Below are 21176 nucleotides of genomic sequence, written 5' to 3'. Positions count from 1 at the left end.
ACATATTCGATAAATAGTTAATCACTTGAATCATTGATCGATTATCTTCAATCGATGCTTATAATTTAACCTTCCCGTTTTTGAACTTGGGATTAAGGTTCTTACTTATGAAGTGAGTTGATTAATGTTATTTATGTTCATTCACTTTATATCTTGATTCTTTTCTAAAATAATGATTCAACAGTTTCTGAAAGAATTAGAACAAGTAAGCTTAAATTTAATATTTCAGTTTTATTAAATTTACGAATAATTGTGTTTGTTAAATTATCCTTTAATATATTATTTTTACTGATTTTAGGAGCCATTTAATCATGAAGAGTTTGTAGAACGTTTAGCTTGGCGCACTGTAGATGACTTTAAAGATGGAATCGATTGTTTTGAGCCACACATCATTTACGAAACGTTTCTGCAAGCCATCAAGTTAGTTTAGTTGTGTTGCATGACATTCAAAATACTCAGCAGAATGGGCGTTTTTTCCTTGAATTTATAAATTAACTCAACAAAAAATTAAAGACCTAACTGAGAGTAATTAAGTACTGGTGTCTTTTTCAAGGAAATTACTGTAAAGCTCTCAGGAAAGTTGGATCAAGAGTTTGCCTGATTTTGATGGCTACTTGTTGCCGAGTGTACTTGGTTGCAAATCGTTTTATTTACAAATCATGTTTGAAATTCGAGCTAGTTTTCTACTTTGAAATAGAAACAATTTTTCCGCCGTAGGGAATCTCAAATGTTAGTGGGAACCTCATAATGTAGTTTCGAATGAAAAAAAACTTTACTTAGCTCTACTGAAAATTAGAATCTTCATTAACAGGATCGTGATTCTAACCAGTTCATGCAGTGATTACAGACAGGTCGCTTTAAGTCAGTCTATTCGCATTTTTGTTGGCGGGTTATTTCGCCCAGGTAAGATTGTCTAAGGTGGTGTTTGGTTAAACATACGGGCTTATATCTACAGTAATCCTATTTTTGTGTGTGAAGTTGATTTTGCCATCTTATATGATATTAGAAGCATTACTTATGCTTTTGTTCAGGCAACACTGTGTCAATGAAGTGAGATGTGAAATGTATGCTTACCACATTTACAGTTTTGGTAACTTTAGAGATTGCTTTTCATAAGGTAGATCCTGAGTAGAAAATTGGTTGCGTTAGCCAAACAGGAACATGGCAATAAAAGAATGAATGTTTTTAAGGCAAAATTTTTTCGTTTTTCATTTCCAGGGATTTACAGATACTACAAGAAAGACAACAGAAAAAATGTGAAAAACTTGAAGAGATTTGCCAGGAAGGGGAGAACAGCCATTGGCAGGAAGTTGCGCTGTTCCAGGAGAAGAACAGGCTGACAGCTTCCTTGTTCCAGGAGCTGGACGAACGAATCAATTTTGTAGCCGCTAAAGTCATCCACCTAGGCGACCATCTGGAAAACATCAACATCCCACGATCGCGCAGCGTTGAAGCGCAGAAACTGATGACTTACTTCTCTGAGTTTCTAAGCCCCGGTCCAGTCTTAGCAGAAATATTCATTAACAAAGAAGAGGTAACGTTTCACACGCAAAAAAGCTATTGAAGAAAACTACAACGCAATAAATCTAATTTTTTGTAACATGTTTTCAGGTGTTTGAAGCGGCTGAAATCATTCAGAAGCTACATATGATCGCTCAAGAATTACCAGCAGCAAAGTAAGGGTTTTATAAATGTCGTCGGATCTGTAACTTCTGAGGGGATAGAACGCCTATAAAGCCATATTGGCCACGCGTGAGATCTATTGAGATCGCCTTGTTGTGCAACTTGTACTTAGTAGTGGTGTATGGCGTGAGTGGTGCGACTAGGGTCTTGTGTGTTTTTTATGCTTGAACCTAAATTAGAGTATTAATCCTTGTGCAGGCCTCTGGTGTTGTGCCATCTAGTTCCACTGTGCCTGTCTTGTGGAGTCAAATTTTACGTAGTTATAAGGTACAAGAGATTCATTTTTTCGTTACAGATTTGAAGAAGCTAGAAAGAAGATCAGTACAAAGTACGATGAAATCGAGCGCACATTGATTGAGGAATTCGTAAAAGCACATCGCTTGAATGATATCACAAAAATGAAGGAAATTGCCTCCATATTGTCACAGTTTAAATCATACTCACAGTGTGTGGATGCTTTCATCGAGGAAAGTCAGCAGGTATTATCAGCCATTATTATGCCTTTAAACTGCCCTCTTCAGTATAAAGTCAGGTCTACCACCTGAGTAATATTAAGGCATCTACAATCCTGTGTTCTAAGCGGTCCCGTCAGTGCACTGCACTGTGCTACATCTGTATAATGTTAAGAGAAACTAATTACAGGTATCATTTGGTGTTAAAGATATATTTAAAGAAGTGCTCCCTCTGACAAAAAGGAACTTCGCTTTAACTAAAGAGGTTTTCAGTTCTCCAGAACAGGTCATGGCAAAATTTGTGCTGAATTTGTACCATCTGAAACTTCAGGTAATTCATTCAAGTTATTTCGGATATCATGTAATTTGGTTTAATTTGTAAGATTAATGAGTGTACGTACCATCGCTTGTTCTAGAAACACATCGTGTCTAGCTTGGCTTGCAAATCGGATACGAACAGGTACCTGGAGAATCTAATGGATTTGTACACTAGGTATGTGTGTTTCTCTGAGTAAGGTATTTTCCTTTGTAAATAATGAGTTCTTGGAAACCTCAATGGTGAAGGGTGGTTCGGATGTTACAAGCGCGATGCTATTTTGAATAAGGCAAATAGCGAATCCCATTTTAAAACTTCGGTAGGTCAATTGTATAAGGGTTGATCGCCAAAAACTGCATGAAAAAGCGCAATGCTGAAAAAAATCCCAAATTTTCTTTAAACTATAGGACTCATCCTATACATGTAAGTGTAATTTTTTTTTTTTTTGCAGCGACACAGAACTAATAGAATTTGAGAAAAAGGAAAAAAAAAAGCAGCAAATAAATTTTCCTTGCTGTTGTTTTTGTTACCTTTATTGTAAACAACGTAGCGCCTAAACTAGACTGATTTTCATTTGATTCGAAATTTTATGTAAATATAGCTTTTGGGGTTCTTAACCTTGTCTTGCACATAGTTTAGGTGAGGGAGGGTTTGCCACGAGTAAGTAAACTCTTAAACTGTTACTAATAATAACTCAGTCTAATCTCTTTGCCCAATTTTGATAACATTTGGCAGGAATAAGTTGTTGAGTTTCTCTACATGGCAATAAAGAACACTCAGCCCTTACACCTGCAAAAAACATCTTTGCATTTTGGATTCTGGGAAATCTATATCAAATGTGTGTGTGCGTGGGCGTCTAGAACCACAAGGCATTAATTAAAACATCGGAGAGGAGTTAGCCCACATGTATTTGAGACCCCCTCCAAATCTTAGCCAGATTTTGATAAAACTTGGCAGGATGAAAGAGTTAGGGCTCCCCTAAGTAACTTTGAAGGAGGTTCGGCACTTACTTCCTTTAAGGAGAAACATGGCAATCATTATAAATGATCGACGCGGTAACCAATTTTCATGAATAAAGAGTCATTCGAATCAAAATTTAGTATAGATTTCCATTTTAGAAGACTCGAGGCAGTGGCTCTTAAAGAGAGAAGTTAGCTCAACACAAATAAGATGAACACTAAAACTATAATTACTAATATTTATATAACGTATAGTCCGATTTTGACAAAATTTAGCACGAAGAAGTGGTTTAAGCTACATAAAACAAAAACTCCATCATGCTCTAACTCCTGCTAAAAGAAAGACAAAAAAAATTAGCTCTATAACTAGTATTAAATAAAATTTCTATAAATAATAGTTAATAACATATAGAAGGTTAAATGTTGAAGGTTTACGAATTAATTCAAATTTCAAACCATTGTATCTCTCTTCATATTGATCAGAATTTAATAAAATTCTTTACCGAACTGTAGAGAATAATGAGCAATATAACTGGATGAATGGCAATAGTGTATTGATAATTAAAACTGTCCGGTAGGACAGTTGTATAAGGGTTGATCATCAAAAACTGCAGGAAAAAGCGTAACGTTGAAAAACACCCAACTTTGACAATTTTTTTCTCTTTTTCTATAAAAGATAAAATTCCCAAATTTTCTTTAAATTATAGGGCAAATCCTCCTTTATAACTGTAATTTTTTTGCAACAACCTAGATCTGATAGATTTTGAGAAAAAAGTTGCCGAAAATGTGCAAAAACGGCATTTTCAAAAATTGTTGTTGTTCTTCTTCTTCTTCTTCTTCTTCTTGTTGTTGTTGTTGTTGTTGTTGTTGTTGTTACCTTTTTTGTAAACTGCGTAGCGCCTAAACGCGTGAACCGATTTTCATGAATGAGGTGTCATTCGATTCGGAATTTTATGTAGATGTGCCTTTTGGGGGTCTCGACTCTGTACATCGAATGGGAGAGGAGCTAGCCCCCTTTATGTAAGGCCCCCTCCAAAATTATTATTACTAATTACTCTGTAAATCTTGGCCCGATTTTGATAAAATTTGGTAGGATGATAGGGTTAGGGCTCCCCTACATAACATTAAAGCGAAGATCTGCTCTTACACTTGTTAAGGGGAAGTATAGCAATCGTTTCAAATTATCGACACGTGAACTGATTTTCATGAAAAAAGTGTCATTCGAATCGAAATTTTGTACAGATTTGCATTTTAAAAGTCTCGACGCTACGTCTCATAAGGAGGGGAGTTTGCCCCACCCAAGTAAAGCCCTTTCTAAAACTATTATTACCAATATTTCCATAACGCTTAGTCCGATTTTGATAAAATTTAGCACGAAGAAGTGATTAAAGGTCCTCTACGTGGCAGTGAAGTGCCATCATGCTCTTACACCTACTAAGAGGAAGTCTTGCAACTGTTAAAATTATCAATGGGTGAACCGATTTACATCAATGAATTGTCGTTCGATTCAAAATCTTTGCCTCTTTGCCTTTTTGGGAGAAGTACTGTATTCGCAGTTTGTTTTTCTTACTCCTCTTAAAAGGAAGTACTGAAATCGCAGTTTAATTTTGCTAGTTACGTACAAATACCTTCCTATTTTATTCAAAACGCTTTCTCAAAAAAATTGTTATTGAGGATGGCAACTATAATCATTCTTTATAAAGATCTCTCCAGTGGTAGTTACAGTTCCGACTTAACACCTTTTCAGGTTATAATGATAGAATTGCTTATTCCGAATTTTAAACAAATCTGTAAAGCAGATATGTAACTTTGCAAAATAGACAAAAATGAAAATCTATCCAAAAGGTACAAAAATCTCCTTAACAAAAACTTACAGTTTTAAAAGTTAAGTATAAGGGTTGATTAAACGCCAAAAGGTACACAAACCAGCTAGTACCCAACATTTCATTCATGCTTAGTTCATATAATTTAAGTAATTTTGCTGCATTAACTTTTCCTTCACATTTTTTAGAATTTATTAGATGTCACAGACCCTTATGCTGGCCAGTTCATTCATAATATTATTTTGTTATAATTATGATAAAATGTATATTATATCCGTTTTTAAATAGGTACTTTATTTTAACTCTATTCCGAATTATTCTTCGGATTTAGCTTTAATTTGCCCTTTATTCTGAGATGTCACATATATATATATGCAAAAGTAGAAAAAGACAAAGTTAGAGTCGGCTACTGTTTAAATTTGAATCACGGATTTGAAAGAATATTTCAGTGTTGAATTCGTTTTACCGAAATATTCGTGAGCACAAATAACACACAGTTAATAACAAGTAGATTATTCAACAATAATGATTCATTTCTCAATTGTAATTTAATTTAGACCCCCTAATTTTACTTATAGTAAAATACTGGAATAATTAGCTGTCCTAAAAAATATGTATATTTTATTTATTTTATATTACATATATACAACATTGTGGGAAGAACACCTAGATTGAGAATGTAATTGAAGAAAACCATATTATTTGCGATAAAGCCAGATAATTATTACCTTTAATTATAAACGTTTGGCTACTACATAAAATAACAATTACTTTAATCGAAGAATGAACTTAAAAAGACGATCTAAAAAAATAAATAAAATAAAATAAATAAATAAAATAAACAAAATCATTGATGTATGTTGATGTAAGCATTTTTTCAAAAAGTTTTTGAATTTTTTAACCTGTAATTAATAGATTGATAATTATAGATTAATAGATATTAAAGTCAATCTACAGTGCTACTTGAACAAATATTTTGTAGATAAATATGGCCAGCATAAGGGTCTGTGACATCTAATAAATTCTAAAAAATGTGAAGGAAAAGTTAATGCAGCAAAATTACTTAAATTATATGAACTAAGCATGAATGAAATGTTGGGTACTAGCTGATTTGTGTACCTTTTGGCGTTTAATCAACCCTTATAGTTAACTTTTAAAACTGTAAGTTTTTGTTAAGGATAGTTAATGAGATATGGAAGATTAAATTTTGGATACTTTCGAAGAGCATCAAATTTCAAACGTTTCTATCTCTTACCGTGTAGATTAGAATTTTATGTATTCTTTAAGGTATTGTAGGGGAATGTTATTTCTATGATAGGTATAAATAGCTATATTTTAGTGGCAATAGGTTTTGTTTGTTTTTATTTGTAAATATGAAAGGTTTAATTTTGGTTGTTTCGATGTCAGTTTTCAAATTCATTCAAATTTCAAACGTTTATATCTCTTTCCCTAGTCATCAGATTTCACGGAATTCATTACCGAATTGTAGAGAACAGTTAGTACTATAACTAGTGTAAATTGCAACATTTTCGTTTTAATAGTTAATGACATATGGATGGATTAATTTTGGATGATTCCTTGTACGTTTTCAAATATGTTCAAATTTCAAAAATTCGTATCTCTTTTTATATTTGTGAGACTTAAATGAATCCTTTACCGAGAAAAGTTTGCACTATAACATAAGTTGTACCAATGCCAATAGTGTATTGATAATAGTTAATGAGATATGGAAGGTTACATTTTGGATGTTTTCGAATACCATCAAATTTCAAACGTTCATATCTCCTTTCATATAGTTTAGATTTTCATGAATTCTTTAGGGAATTATAGAGAAAAGTAAGTACTGTAACTGGTATAAATTGCAATGTTTTCGTGATAATAGGCAGTGAGATATGGAAGGTTTAATTTTAGATGTATTCTTGTACGTTTTGAGAAGCGTTCAAATTTGAAACATTTGTATCTCGTTTTCTATTGGTCAGAATTCAATGAACTCTTTTCCGAATTGTACACAATAGTAAGCACTAAAACCGGCATGAATTGCAATAGTTTAGTGATAATATTGAATAAGATATAGAAGGTTAAATTTTGGAAGTTTTCATTTTCGTACAAAAATCAAACGTTTATAGCTGTTTTCGTACTGAATAGAATTGAAGGAATTGTTTATGGAAATGTAGAGAAAAGTAAGTACTTTAAGTGGTATAAATTGCAATGTTTTCGTGAAAATAGGCAGTGTGATATGGAAGGATTAATTTTGGATGTATTGAGAAGCGTTCAAATTTGAAACATTTATGTCTTCTTTTCTAATTGTCAGATTCCAATGAAATCTTTACCGAATCGTGGAGAATAGTAAGCACTAAATCCGGCATGAATAGCAATAGCTTAGTGATAATATTGAAAGAGATATAGAAGGTTAAATTTTGGAAGTTTTCATTTTCGTTAAAAAATCAAACGTTTATATCTGTTTTCGTACTGAATAGAATTGAAGGAATTGTTTATGGAAATGTAGAGAAAAGTTAGTACTATAGCTGGTATAAATTGCAATGTTTTTGTGATAATAGGCAATGAGATATGAAAGGATTAATTTTGGATGTATTCTTGTACGTATTGAGAAGCGTTCAAATTTGAAACATTTGTATCTCTTTTTCTTTTTGTCCGATTCCAATGAAATCTTTACCGAATTGTAGAGAATAATAAGTACTAAAACCGGCATGAATTGCAATAGTTTAGTGATAATATTGAATAAGATATAGAAGGTTAAATTTTGGAAGTTTTCATTTTCGTTAAAAAATCAAACGTTTATATCTGTTTTCGTACTGATAAGAATTGAAGGAATTGTTTACGGAAATGTAGAGAAAAGTAAGTACTTTAAGTGGTATAAATTGCAATGTTTTCGTGAAAATAGGCAGTGTGATATGGAAGGATTAATTTTGGATGTATTGAGAAGCGTTCAAATTTGAAACATTTATGTCTTCTTTTCTAATTGTCAGATTCCAATGAAATCTTTACCGAATCGTGGAGAATAGTAAGCACTAAATCCGGCATGAATAGCAATAGCTTAGTGATAATATTGAAAGAGATATAGAAGGTTAAATTTTGGAAGTTTTCATTTTCGTTAAAAAATCAAACGTTTATATCTGTTTTCGTACTGAATAGAATTGAAGGAATTGTTTATGGAAATGTAGAGAAAAGTTAGTACTATAGCTGGTATAAATTGCAATGTTTTTGTGATAATAGGCAATGAGATATGAAAGGATTAATTTTGGATGTATTCTTGTACGTATTGAGAAGCGTTCAAATTTGAAACATTTGTATCTCTTTTTCTTTTTGTCCGATTCCAATGAAATCTTTACCGAATTGTAGAGAATAATAAGTACTAAAACCGGCATGAATTGCAATAGTTTAGTGATAATATTGAATAAGATATAGAAGGTTAAATTTTGGAAGTTTTCATTTTCGTTAAAAAATCAAACGTTTATATCTGTTTTCGTACTGAATAGAATTGATGGAATTGTTTATGGAAATGTAGAAAAAAGTTAGTACCATAGCTGGTATAAATTGCAATATTTTCGTGAAAATAGGTAATGAGATATGTAAGGATTAATTTTGGATATATTCTTGTACGTTTTGAAAGGCGTTCAAATTTGAAACATTTGTATCTTTTTTTTCTGTTTGTCAGATTCCAATGAAATCTTTACCGAATTGTAGAGAATAATAAGTACTAAAACCGGCATAAATTGCAATAGTTTAGTGATAATATTGAAAGAGATATAGAAGGTTAAATTTTGGTAGTTTTCATTTTCGTTAAAAAATCAAACGTTTATATCTGTTTTCGTACTGAATAGAATTGAATGAATTCTACGTTTTGAAAGGCGTTCAAATTTTAAACATTTGTATCTCTTTTTCTATTTGTCAGATTCCAATGAAATTTTTACCGAATCGTGGAGAATAGTAAGCACTAAATCCGGCATGAATAGCAATAGCTTAGTGATAATATTGAAAGAGATATAGAAGGTTAAATTTTTGAAGTTTACATTTTCGTACAAAAATCAAACGTTTATAGCTGTTTTCGTACTGAATAGAATTGAAGGAATTGTTTATGGAAATGTAGAGAAAAGTAAGTATTTTAAGTGGTATAAATTGCAATGTTTTCGTGAAAATAGGCAGTGTGATATGGAAGGATTAATTTTGGATGTATTCTTGTACACTTTGAAAGTCGTTCAAATTTGAAACATTTGTATCTCTTTTTCTATTGGCCAGATTCCAATGAAATCTTTACCGAATTGTAGAGAATAGTAAGCACTAAAATCGGCATGAATTGCAATAGTTTAGTGATAATATTGAAAGAGATATAGAAGGTTAAATTTTGGAAGTTTTCATTTTCGTTCAAAATTCAAATTTTTATATCTGTTTTCGTACTGATAAGAATTGAAGGAATTGTTTACGGAAATGTAGAGAAAAGTTAGTACTATAGCTGGAATAAATTGCAATGTTTTCGTGATATTAGGCAATGAGATATGTAAGGATTAATTTTGGATGTATTCTTGTACGTTTTGAGAAGCGTTCAAATTTGAAAAATTTGTGTCTTCTTTTCTATTGGTCAGATTCCAATGAAATCTTTACTGAATTGTAGAGAATAGTGAGCACTACAACTGGCATGAATTGCAATAGTTTAGTGATAATATAGTTTTCTTTTTAATCTGTGATTAATAGTTTGATTTTTATAGATTAATAGATATTACTGTAATTCTAAGTTAAATGGTGCGCTATTTGAACAAATCTATGGTTTTTAAAAATAGCCAGCATTAGGGTCTGTGACTTTTAATAAATTCTAAAAAATATTAATGAAAAGTTAATACTGTAAAATTACTCAAATGATATCAATGAAGTATTAAATGAAATGTTGGGTACTTGCACATTTGTTTACCTTTGTGTTTTTAATCAACCCTTATACTTAGCTTTTTAAACTGTAAGTTTTTGTTAATGAGATTTAGTTTGTGAGTATGAATTTTCAGAATTATTTGTTTTTAGGACTGCTCAATTGTCGAATGAACTAAGCTGTTTCAAGATGGGCACAGACGATACTTACCTGTGCAAATTAACTCACACGATCTTCCAGAAGTATTTAGACTCGTATATTAGGTGAGTTATGTTTTATAATATAAGAAGGAATCAAAATGAAAATTGAAGTATAATATTGTCCCTCTGTGAAAAACCTTGGTATCACTTTCGATCAAAACCTATCCTGGAAAAACCATGTTTCCCAAATCTCTCGCCGTTCCATCCATATCCTTAAGCAGTTTAATAGTTCCCGTCACCTTTTTCCAATTAAGACCCGGCAACTCCTAGTTTCCTCTCTTATATTCCCCCATTTCGACTATGGTTGTTTAGTGTATGGCGGTCTATCTGGTGATATTGAAGCTAAGCTTAAGCGCCTCATGAACTGCTTCATAAGATTTATTTTCAGCATTTCCAGAGACTCTCGCATTTCGCACTGCTACGATGAGTTGAAGTGGCTTTTTCCTGTCTATCGCCGCCAATATTTTTTGGCTTCTTTCCTTTTTCAAGTCATCCAGTCTCAAAGGCCTTCCTATATTTTTCAACTCCTTAAGTTTAAATCCTCCATCCATTCCCGTAACACTAGATCTCGCTCATCTGATCTTTATATTCCCTCTCACCGTACCTCATCCTTTGACAAGTCCTTCCTCATACGTGCTACCTCTCTATGGAACTCCTTGCCTTCATCTGTCCGCCATGCTCCTACCCTATCCATCTTTAAATCCCGTCTATTCAGTTATCTCCTTTCTATTCAGCTTCCTCCGAAATTCTAATTGTTTTAATTCATTTCCTTAATTTCTGCTGTTTTATTATTTTATTTTTACTTTCATTTTCACTTTTGTAAATATTTATTTATTTATTTAATTTCTCTATAATCACAGGCCAAACTATTAAGGCCTCTATTTGTACCTGTATTTATTCTTAGGGGACAATTGTCCCAGAATAATAAATTTCTTTTCTATTCTATTCTATTCTATTCTATAATAGAGTGCTCAGCTAGTTTAGGTCTTTTGCTTCTTTAGTTGTCTTCACCTGAGTCCCCACAATGCTTTGGGGTATGAAATAGAATATATGAATATATCTGGTGTTCGAGTAAGTTTCTCAAGGCTTAACTGTTCCACATTGCTGTTAGTCTTAGGCATCGTTTACGATGGAGATTTTAATGCATTAAATAACAACTTTGTAATCAAGAAGAACCTGACAGTCAATCAGAATTAATGAATACTGGGATGTAGCCAGCTTGTTGACTGGAAAGTAGTTTTATGGTAAAAGGTCCGGGGCTTCTGGGGCTACCTTAAATTTATGGAAATCAGAGAGATATATTGTATTTGGCATGAGTATATCTCACTGGACCATAAGAATCTCCAAAACATTGCATTTTTATTTCTTTATTTATTTTTATTTTGTCAACAAACTATAAGTATACTACAATTCACGTATATTTCAATTTCAGCACTGAAGTACAATGTTTAAAGGAGAAATGCAGTGAATTGTTGCAGATATTCTATGATTCCAAAGATCATCAGAAAAAACAACTGCAGACTGGAGGGTAAGTGTGTATATTATTCGAGTGGTGAAGCTGGCACATTATAAAGGAAACATGCCAAACACTAAGTAATATTTTTTCACATTTATTTTTAACATAATCATCTTTTAAGTGCGGGATCCTTTGGCGATTGTCTCGCTCGCCCGTGCTTAGGGATGGTCATTACCTCCCTGCCTTCTCAGAGAGTTGGTGGTCATAGTGCCTTTAGTAGGGATCACTTTAAAACTAATGAAGCTGTGGTGATCAACATGCATTTTTGCCATCTTAAATCTACAGTCATCCCAATTTTAAGTCGTACACACCTCTGTTTTGGTTTGTAATTCAAAATAATTTTTCCACAGGGGTATCTCTTCAAAAATAAAGTGTATTGTTACAGGTTTCAGGATCTTCGTCGAGACATTAAAGCTGCGATTCGTACCCGAGCCAATATTAGTATTGCTCCAACTGAAGACTATGGCGGCGAGACTTTCCTATCCGAGGAGTTGATCATCAATATCTTAGATGAAGCTAAAATTGCTTTTAAACGATGTGTAGCAGTAAGTGTGTTATGTTTTTTCTGACGCACTTAAAAGTCGTGTTTCGTCGTTGGTCTATTTTACCAACTATTACATTTAAAGGTCGACCACTCTGATTAGAATGATTTTTTAAGGAATGACTTTTGGTTAGCGGTTCTTGAGTAGTTGGGTTATACCTAGGTCGCTAACTAAAAGTTCGCATTTTTATGTTTTCATATCTCGTATTTATGCATTTACACTATATCTCTCTAATTGCAGTTAGAGATAACTGCAGTGTAATACTCATCAAAATTAAAGATTGATCGAATTTGAAGAAAGTCGTTGACACTAGGAAATGTTTACTTTTCTGAATGATTTTTCCTAGTTTATTAGCAATTTAACACAACAAAGCTGGTTCTTTTTATTATACTTTAGTTTATAATATAAGAGCGGTGAATTTAGTGATCTTATGGGACAGTGGATCTCAATTATACAATCAAGAGGTACAAGTAGAAGGAAAATGCAAAGAATTGAATGGACAGTGTTAATGAATGAAGAAGAGATGAGTTTGTTTAATTCTGTAACAATGCAGGTAGATTGCACTTCATTGCTGCGTAATAGAGATGTAGATAAGTATTTTACCTCATTTATGAAAACTTTACGTTACTATTATGACATTTGTCAATGGTTCACAGGAAAGCTGAGGACTTACTGTAAAATTGAGCAAAATTAAATTTAAACGAAGATGAATATGTTCTGTAATAAGCTGTTTATATTCATTTACACTGTGACCAATACAGAAAATAATATTTACTTTTATTACATATTTCTTTAATGTTATCATTATATATATTGTATGTTCTTCCATCATTATAGTTACTGTAGATTTGTTATATGTATATTCAGTCTGACTAATACAGGAAGATTGTAAGTACAAAAAATTAAAAGAAGGAATACAGGAAAGAGCTATAGAAAGCTAAGGAACAGTCTAATGGACTCCATTTCCAAAAAAATCAAAACAAAAGTATAGACCGCTTGAATATATCAGTCATGAAAATGAAAAAAAAAAATGATTAATAAGAAAACTTACTTGGATTCTGGTAAATTTAATGATCACTGCACTAACTTACTTGAATTTACCGCTATAAATAGTTTGTTTTACAGTTTAGCAAGATGTGTTTGAGATCTGAGAGGTTACTGAAAATAATTTTTAAGAGTGATTCAAGAAAAGAACAATAAATTAGAAGTCAAGATCACTTTGATTTTTCAAATATTTCTATTTAAGAAAGAAAGTTACTTGTTCGAGGTTTTCGTGCTGTTGTTAAAAATACAAAAATCATTCCCATTTTCTAAAAGTTTCATTATTAGTTTTCAGTTCAGAGTTCGCTAATAAACTAGGAGCGGGTTTGGCAGTAGTACTGTTAAACATTGTCCTAATTGTTATTTATTATTTGTATAATTTACAAACCCCTTGACTATCACTGCTATTAAAAAATACGTAATACTATTATAAAATTTTTGAATTGACCACTAATATTTGATGAGCTATTATATTTTATAAATGTGTACTAGCAAAATAAATAAATAAAACGTATGTCTGTGTGTGTGTGTGGGAGGGGGGGTGATAAGTTCTTTGTCTTTGGATATATGCTACCAGACTGTAACTCATAAAAAACTGTAGTTTTACACATTCAATATCTCTGGAGGATCTACGAGTATAGTGTGAAGGTAGGGCCATATTGTAAATGTTCATAAAGTTAGCCTGGTAAGCTTAAGGTCCTTGAAGAGGTATAGTTCAGGGGATATTACAGTAAACCTATGAGATACCATATCAGATAAAATCGTATGTATGGCTATTCAGATTTGTGTTTCAGTTATCAAGACCTACAGAATTGTCAAACAACGCTATTCAGCTGTTGGAAGTAATAGTGAACGCCATCCTGGTTGAGCACATCGACTACGCAGTCGAACTAGCCATGCAGACATTGTCAGTCCCGGAAACCAAGATGCAGAGGGTCTATTTCTTCGATGTGGTCAAGCAGTCCAACTTTATTGTGCACCTACTAGAGAAACATTATACAGAACATGTTCTACCTTTAGTCGTGTAAGTTGCACACCTTGTAACCAGTCAACTATTCATCCATAAGTCGCTATTATTCTCTTGCAAAAGAAAAGGTACCCTTGCCATCGCGCAAATTAAGTTTTCTCCAGAAATATAAGTGAACAGAATCTTTAATGCGAAGTCGCGGAAAGCCCAAAATTATAGCTAAGTGCGACTTTATAGTGTAGATTTTGCAGTTTATAACAATTACTTGAAAATGATTCAATGGTTTGGGAACTTCGTACACTATTTTTTCTCCTAAAAACCTTATATTTTTGTTTGCGAAATTGTTTCAAGAAAGAGAGATGATAATAAGTGGATTTTGGATCCTAAAGTACCGACAACATTGGGAATTCATTATTTAGACTATTGAGTCTGAATAATGGTGGTCTTCCATTGTCGGTGTACCTGCGAGGTCTGTCTACCTCCTACCCTGTACATATTTAGTTGATGGAATCTTAGTTTTCGAAGAAATTTTAATTTTAATTGTAATAAAAAAATACGTATGGTTGTTCAAACCAGACTGCTTGTTTTTAAATTTGTCAGGTTTCCAGCTCTATTTGTCTCCTTCCTTCCAGCGTACTGCTGCAAATTTAACAAATGGTCCAATATTTGGTTGGAGATCAAATCTCTTATTCCGTACCTTCAATGCCAGCAGTTGCACAGAATGTTAATTGAAAAAAGTGGTTCAGAGTATAAATCGTGGAGCAATCGCTAACAAGTTTTTTTTTTAACAAGATCTATTTTCAAAAGTTCTTACCGTTCATTATCCAGTTTTACATGGTTTTATACAGAAATAATGTAAAATATAACATTTATGATTTTCCAAAATGTCCTGAACTGATAAGTAAATTGCCACTAAATTTTACAGATCCACGCCAAAGCATGGAGAATATTTACTAAAGAAAAAGTTTCAGCTAAATCAGTTAGAGATCAAGTTGGACAATGGTATCGACAGGTAAGTAGGGTATCAGAGACTAAGTTCCTGCAATGCAATTATGACTCTACCAGACTGTTAGCCGTTAATGATTTTGACTTCTAGGGCCATCAATGCCATCGTGGGGTGGGTCAAGGTGTATCTTCAGGTGGAGCAGAAAAAGACAGACTTCAAGCCGGACACCGATCTAGATACTCTCTCCTCAAATGTAAGGCATAAAAAAAATTAACATCCCACTTCTGCATCTAAAATTTCGAATCTTCATTGATAGCATTTCCTATCAAGGCCTGTAGTTGGGCATTATTTTACTGAAAAAATAAATGCGTTTGACTAAAGTTGATAACACTGAATATTGTGGGAGTACTTACTGTTAAATTGGCTTTAAAAGTTAGATCTGAAGTAAAGTTTATTGGCCATTGCTGATTGCCAGTATATCCATTCTACTTTTCATCACATGTTAGTATCTATATAAACGCATTTCACTTGGAAAGTAAGCAAATTTGCTTTTACTTGGTGGTCTGTTAGTGTGAGTTAATGGGCCATTTTATCTAAAATAAGTTTTGTATCTTTCCCACAGACGAAAATGGCCAACTAACTTGTTTTCAGGTACTGCTGCTGGTTCTGCTGCAAGTTCACCAATACTTGGTTAGATTTTCCAATTGATAGCTTCAAAGAGATATCACCCAGAGCAAAGTACAGCTTCGCCAGTATAGCTAGTCTTTTTACTTTTTCTCTTTTCCTCGTTAGAGGAAGTATTACCATCGAAAAAGTTTTGAATTTTATGTTTTATTTACCGGATCTACTCGTTTTAAAGTTCATAGAGCACGTAAATTTGGTTTTTAAAATTAGAAGGAAGCAAGTAGTTTCAATCTCACCCCGTCTCCCCTCACTTCGATTTTGAGATCTTAAGTGAGGTTCTGATAAATTTAATCTTATGCCTTTAACAATGTCGTTTTATTAAATAAACCTTTATCTCATTGAGTCTAAGTATCTTTTCATTTCTAAGTTTCCAGATAATTTCTTTGTGTAGGTTATTTGCTGTAAGATTTGTTTTACTTTTTGTTGAGAGCAATGATGTAGATGGTGACAGTAAATTGTTTGTGTCCATCACAGGCCTGCTTAACAGTGGTGCAGTACATGTCCGAAAATATCAAGCATGTCCGCGTTTCTTTGGACGGGACGAACAGAGAACTGGTTATGAGCGAGCTCGGATGTCGCTTCCACAGAGTCATCTACGAACATTTACAACAGTTCCAGTACAATTCTACAGGTGAGTTGAGTGTTACCTACTACTCAGGAAGAGCAAGTCTTGCAGATTTTATGATTCGTGTTGCTAAAGAGAATACATTTTGGATCATGGTCAATCAACAGAAGAGTTGCTTATAGTCCTCAATCCATCAACCTGTGGCCGCTAGGTGTTTCAAATTATATAGAAAGGTGTATAAAATGTATTGGCCAGCTTAGTTAAAAAAACGTAAAATCAAAGAAAGAAACAAAATAGATCTATTTTGCCCCCACACTAGTAACAGGTGAGATCACACACATACTGCGCTTTGAATTGATGAAACAATCTCCCAGGTTCTCATAAAAATAGCGTTTGGAGTCAGCATTTAGGGTAACCATCACCTGCAGCCAACTCACGCCTACTCTCCAATGTCCACCATAGATATCCAAAAGTAGACACCCTATACACATAAAAAATTTAATTTCGCTTATTCATTTATCACTTTGTTTGAATAAAAACATAGGTGTAAAACTGAAACTTGTACTCTTTCGCAGAAGAAGAAATAACATTATTAAATATTGAAATTAAATATTTTTTATAGGAGTCTATTTTCACTGACGGAAGGGAGGAAGTGAAATGAAAAATTTATAATGCAATCTTGGACGAAGTGTTACTTTCTAGATTCCTAAAGAAGTCCCAAGTAATTCTCTCTGCAGGATTTCAAATTTGATAAAAGTTTCGCTATTCCAGAAAACTACGCATTCAAACCAGCCTCCACATTAAATGTCCAAAATACTTCCTGATCTTGTAGAATTTCAGCTGACGTCTTTTTACTGAACATGCTGTAAGGTAGGACAAACAGGAAATAAACTTAAACAAGGTTAAACATAAAACACAATTTATTGAACCATAATGATAAATAATTACAAACGAAAACAAATTCCTGGTTGAAATAATAAGCGATAAATTCCTAGTGGTCAGTCTGTGTCGTAGAGACCTCTCTCTCAGCTGGCCACGCACGCAACAGTTCAGCAAGCACCAAAGCTCTCTCCACACGAAGTACACCTGACGAGCGCACAGGCCATACTGGATGTCCGTCTCGCTGTAGGTTGCGCTCCCCACTATGCTAGGGGCCTGTGTACACTCAGCCACGGCCCCCCTCCTCCTCGCGTTCTCCATTCCATTTCCGTTACAATGCCTTTAATTATATACCTTAATTTCGCTCACCTGTATGATTTTAGCAAGGTTTCGGTTAACAAATCCCAACTCTAATTTTTTGCCAATGTTTCGTCAAATATATTTTCTTCAGGGCATTGTTGCGTATGTTGTTGTCAGTTACAATGCTCTTAACTGATTTAGTGACTAAACCCAGCATATCGTCGCCTAAGAAGTGATACCTTGTAACTAGAAAATATCAACTTTACAGGAGAAGGAAAAAAACAGGATATAAAATTCATTTTAAGGCATACAGTAATTCTTCTTTCAATATTAACTATTAGTGTGACTGTCGTCTTGAAAGTGCATGATTGAAAAGAAATTTTTTTTCAACATTTATTTTTTTTTTCAACATTTATATATAAAAATGTAATTTTCGTTGAAATTTTAGTTACGAGGTATCACTTCTTAGGCGACGATATATTATCCCACAAAATTTAACTTAAAAAAATATAACTTTCCAAATAAGAAAAAATGACCCTTTATTATTGTAATACCTCCTTAATAATTACTTTGTTGGTTTTGTTTCTGCTCTACTAGGCGCAATGTGCGTCATCTGTGATGTCAATGAGTACAGGAAGTGCGCTAAAGAATTGAATTCATCCTTAGTGAACACTCTATTTGACACACTGCACGCTTTGTGCAATCTGCTGCTCGTCAAACCTGAGAATTTGAACCAAGTATGCAACGGTGATCATTTGGTAAGTTTGCAACATTTTTTGTTTTTATGACAAAGAACAGTGTTAGGTGTTGCATGATTAAGGATTATACTCTTGGAGTAGAAATCATTACTCTGGATTATAGTTTGGGCAGATGTAAATACTTAAGTCTGATTCATCTGCACTTACCAGTCAGTTAGAAACGATCGAAAAAGCTTATAGGTTTTATTCAAATTTAAACAATGGATATCATTTACGAAATTCTTGTTAATATTGTTTAGAATGTATCAAATATCACAGACCCTTAAGCCGTCCATAAATTAAAATAATGATATAACGTATATAACATCTTCATAAAGTATAATAAATAGGCACTTTATTTTAACTCGATTCCAAATATTCTTCTAATTAACCTTTATTATGCCTATAATTAGTGATTTAAATTATCACGGTGTACAATCACATTTCAGTCTTGAATTCGTCTAACAAACAAACACGGGGCACAAGTTACCCCAAGTTATTGGTCTTAAGCAGAGTAGATAAATACGTAGACAGGACAAAAGGCACACAAACTTTACATGAAAAAATTTTATGATTGTCACTAGCAAAAGCCTTGTAGATGGCCTAGTCCCTAGGTCAAAAGCTTGGCAAAAATAAATAATAATAATAAGAAGGCAATATTAGAAGTACAAATAAATATCAGAGTTTCAGTTTCCGACCATTAGGACATATTTAAAGGTGTACTTGAACATATCGGACCTAGCAATCATCATAATTATTCACATAATAATTGTTGTTTCCATTCTCTGTAGAAAAATAGTTTATTTTTAATTACTTCAATAGTTAGTATTCATAGTTATCTACTGGAAGGTAAGTTAAGATATCTTCGGATATAATTAATGTGCAATTCAAAGTTACAGAAAAAGGTAGGTGCGAGGTTAGTCCCCAGAATATATCAAAATGCACACAAAGATGCATTGAGCAGCTAGTCTCTAGACCTTCAGTTTCTTCAGGTCTCTCTCTATCTCACTCTGTTAGAAATCATGAAATAATATAATAAAAATTGCTTGTATTTTGAAAAAGTATCTTATAAAAGTGTAAATTAATATAATTTTAATTTTATGAAATTAACCATCTTAAAGTAAGTGAGGGCTTTAGGGATAGCTCTGTGATGACACAATATTACAACTTAAGCTTTGTTCCAGGGTGTACTGGAAGACAAGTCTATACTCCACAATTTTATCCAGCTGCGAAGTGACTACAAGAACCAGAAGATTGCTGGTTTCCTCAAGGGCATGACAAATTGCTAAGCAAGATTGGAACCAACATGATGTTTGCTTCTTCCAAATTTGTTGATATAAGACAGCATAATTTAACAGCTTACTGCTTTAATGTAAAAAATATATATATATATTATTAATTCTCGGTCCACTTTTTTTTATATAAGCAATTGTATGACTAGAGATTGCGCCTTCTTTCGTCACTTATGTTGCCATTCTTGGCAAGTTTCGGTTGTTAAAAAAAAAAAATGAATTTTTTCAATCAGAAATAATTTTGTTGTTATTTGAATGTTATATTAAAAATACGTTTGCTCATTTGCTCAGATAAGAGCCTTCAAGAGAAAGTTAACCACCATATTTTGAAATTAATTCCCATAAGAAATGAAGAGAACAAAAATTTTGCTACTAGTAAGAATTTAAAATAGAATTTTATTAATATTTAGGAAGCAGTTTTCATTTAGTTCTACTATCCATTTACTTTAGTTTTAAAAAAGATATTAGAAAAAATCTGTGTTCATTCACGCTACTTTTTCTTATGCAGTTACGTTACTATTATCGGATCTTTCGGAACCTTTAAAAAAAAGTTTAATACTAAACTGATGGGCCTAACATTGTCAAATGAAACCCTTTGGCAACTGCCTAGGTAATTACACTAAACTCGAGAAAAAAAATTCTGTGTATGGTCGCACTTCTGGTAAACATATTCTTTGAACTCAGATTTTTGATACTCATCAATATTTTGCAGGGATTGAGCTGCCGCATACTATAAAATCACTTGTTAGGAGGCTTCTACTTTTTTCTAAGAACCCCCTTAAATGAAGTTTCTTTTAAATGCAATATGTGTCACATTTAGGAGAAACATCGGAATTAAAGACCGTACAGTGTGGAGTTCCTGGCTCTGTTTTGGGGCCGCTCCTGTTTTTGATTTATTACAATGATGTTGGTGAGTGCTCCTCAGGAAACTTTTTGTTTTATGCGGATGACACCACACTCATTACAAAAGATAAAATCTATGATAATGTTCAAAAAAGTACTTCTAATGGCCTGATGTTTCTGGAAAACTGGTTAATACTAAATAAGTTATCTTTGAATAAAGGGAAAACCACAACAAAGGTTTTTAATCTAATTCAAGAACAAAATGACCCACCTGTCAAGTTTTTGGGCATTACTATGGATTCAAATCTTTCCTGGAAAGGTCACATTTAGATGCTGAGTGGTAAGCTGGCACGACTGATTTACTTATTTAAAAAGCTAAGAGATGTGGTGTCTCTGGATGTTCTGAAAACAGCATATTTCGGCTTGTTCCAGTCCAAGCTGAATTATGCACTGCTACTATGGGGAGCAGCCTCAGATGCAAAAATCATTTTTAAAATGCAGAAAAAAGCCTTACGGATGATGTTTCATAGTAGAAAAATGGACAGCTGCAAACCA

At 33.1% G+C, this 21176-nt stretch overlaps 1 protein-coding gene across 1 annotated transcript; it reads left to right on the top strand.

The window, feature by feature from the left end:
- The first annotated feature begins 47 nt into the window (after nt 1-47).
- Nucleotides 48-19886, top strand: Sec10 (Exocyst complex component Sec10). The gene is made up of 16 exons (XM_074138342.1): nt 48-205; nt 299-420; nt 1219-1534; nt 1612-1676; nt 1979-2162; nt 2326-2466; nt 2552-2628; nt 10262-10372; nt 11742-11837; nt 12211-12370; nt 14203-14432; nt 15301-15387; nt 15472-15574; nt 16480-16636; nt 18347-18507; nt 19671-19886. The coding sequence occupies exons 1-16, from the start codon at nt 173-175 to the stop codon at nt 19773-19775; spliced, it is 2148 nt and encodes a 715-aa protein (XP_073994443.1). The 5' UTR covers nt 48-172; the 3' UTR covers nt 19776-19886.
- Nucleotides 19887-21176: the final 1290 nt, after the last annotated feature.

The sequence above is a fragment of the Rhodnius prolixus genome, unplaced genomic scaffold (genome assembly GCF_049639745.1).
Source record: "Rhodnius prolixus isolate KJV_2025 unplaced genomic scaffold, Rpr scaffold_11, whole genome shotgun sequence".
Classification (NCBI taxonomy): Eukaryota; Metazoa; Arthropoda; class Insecta; order Hemiptera; family Reduviidae; genus Rhodnius; species Rhodnius prolixus.
Note: the sequence above shows the minus strand (reverse complement) of the source record. Positions and strands in the feature narration are given on the sequence as shown.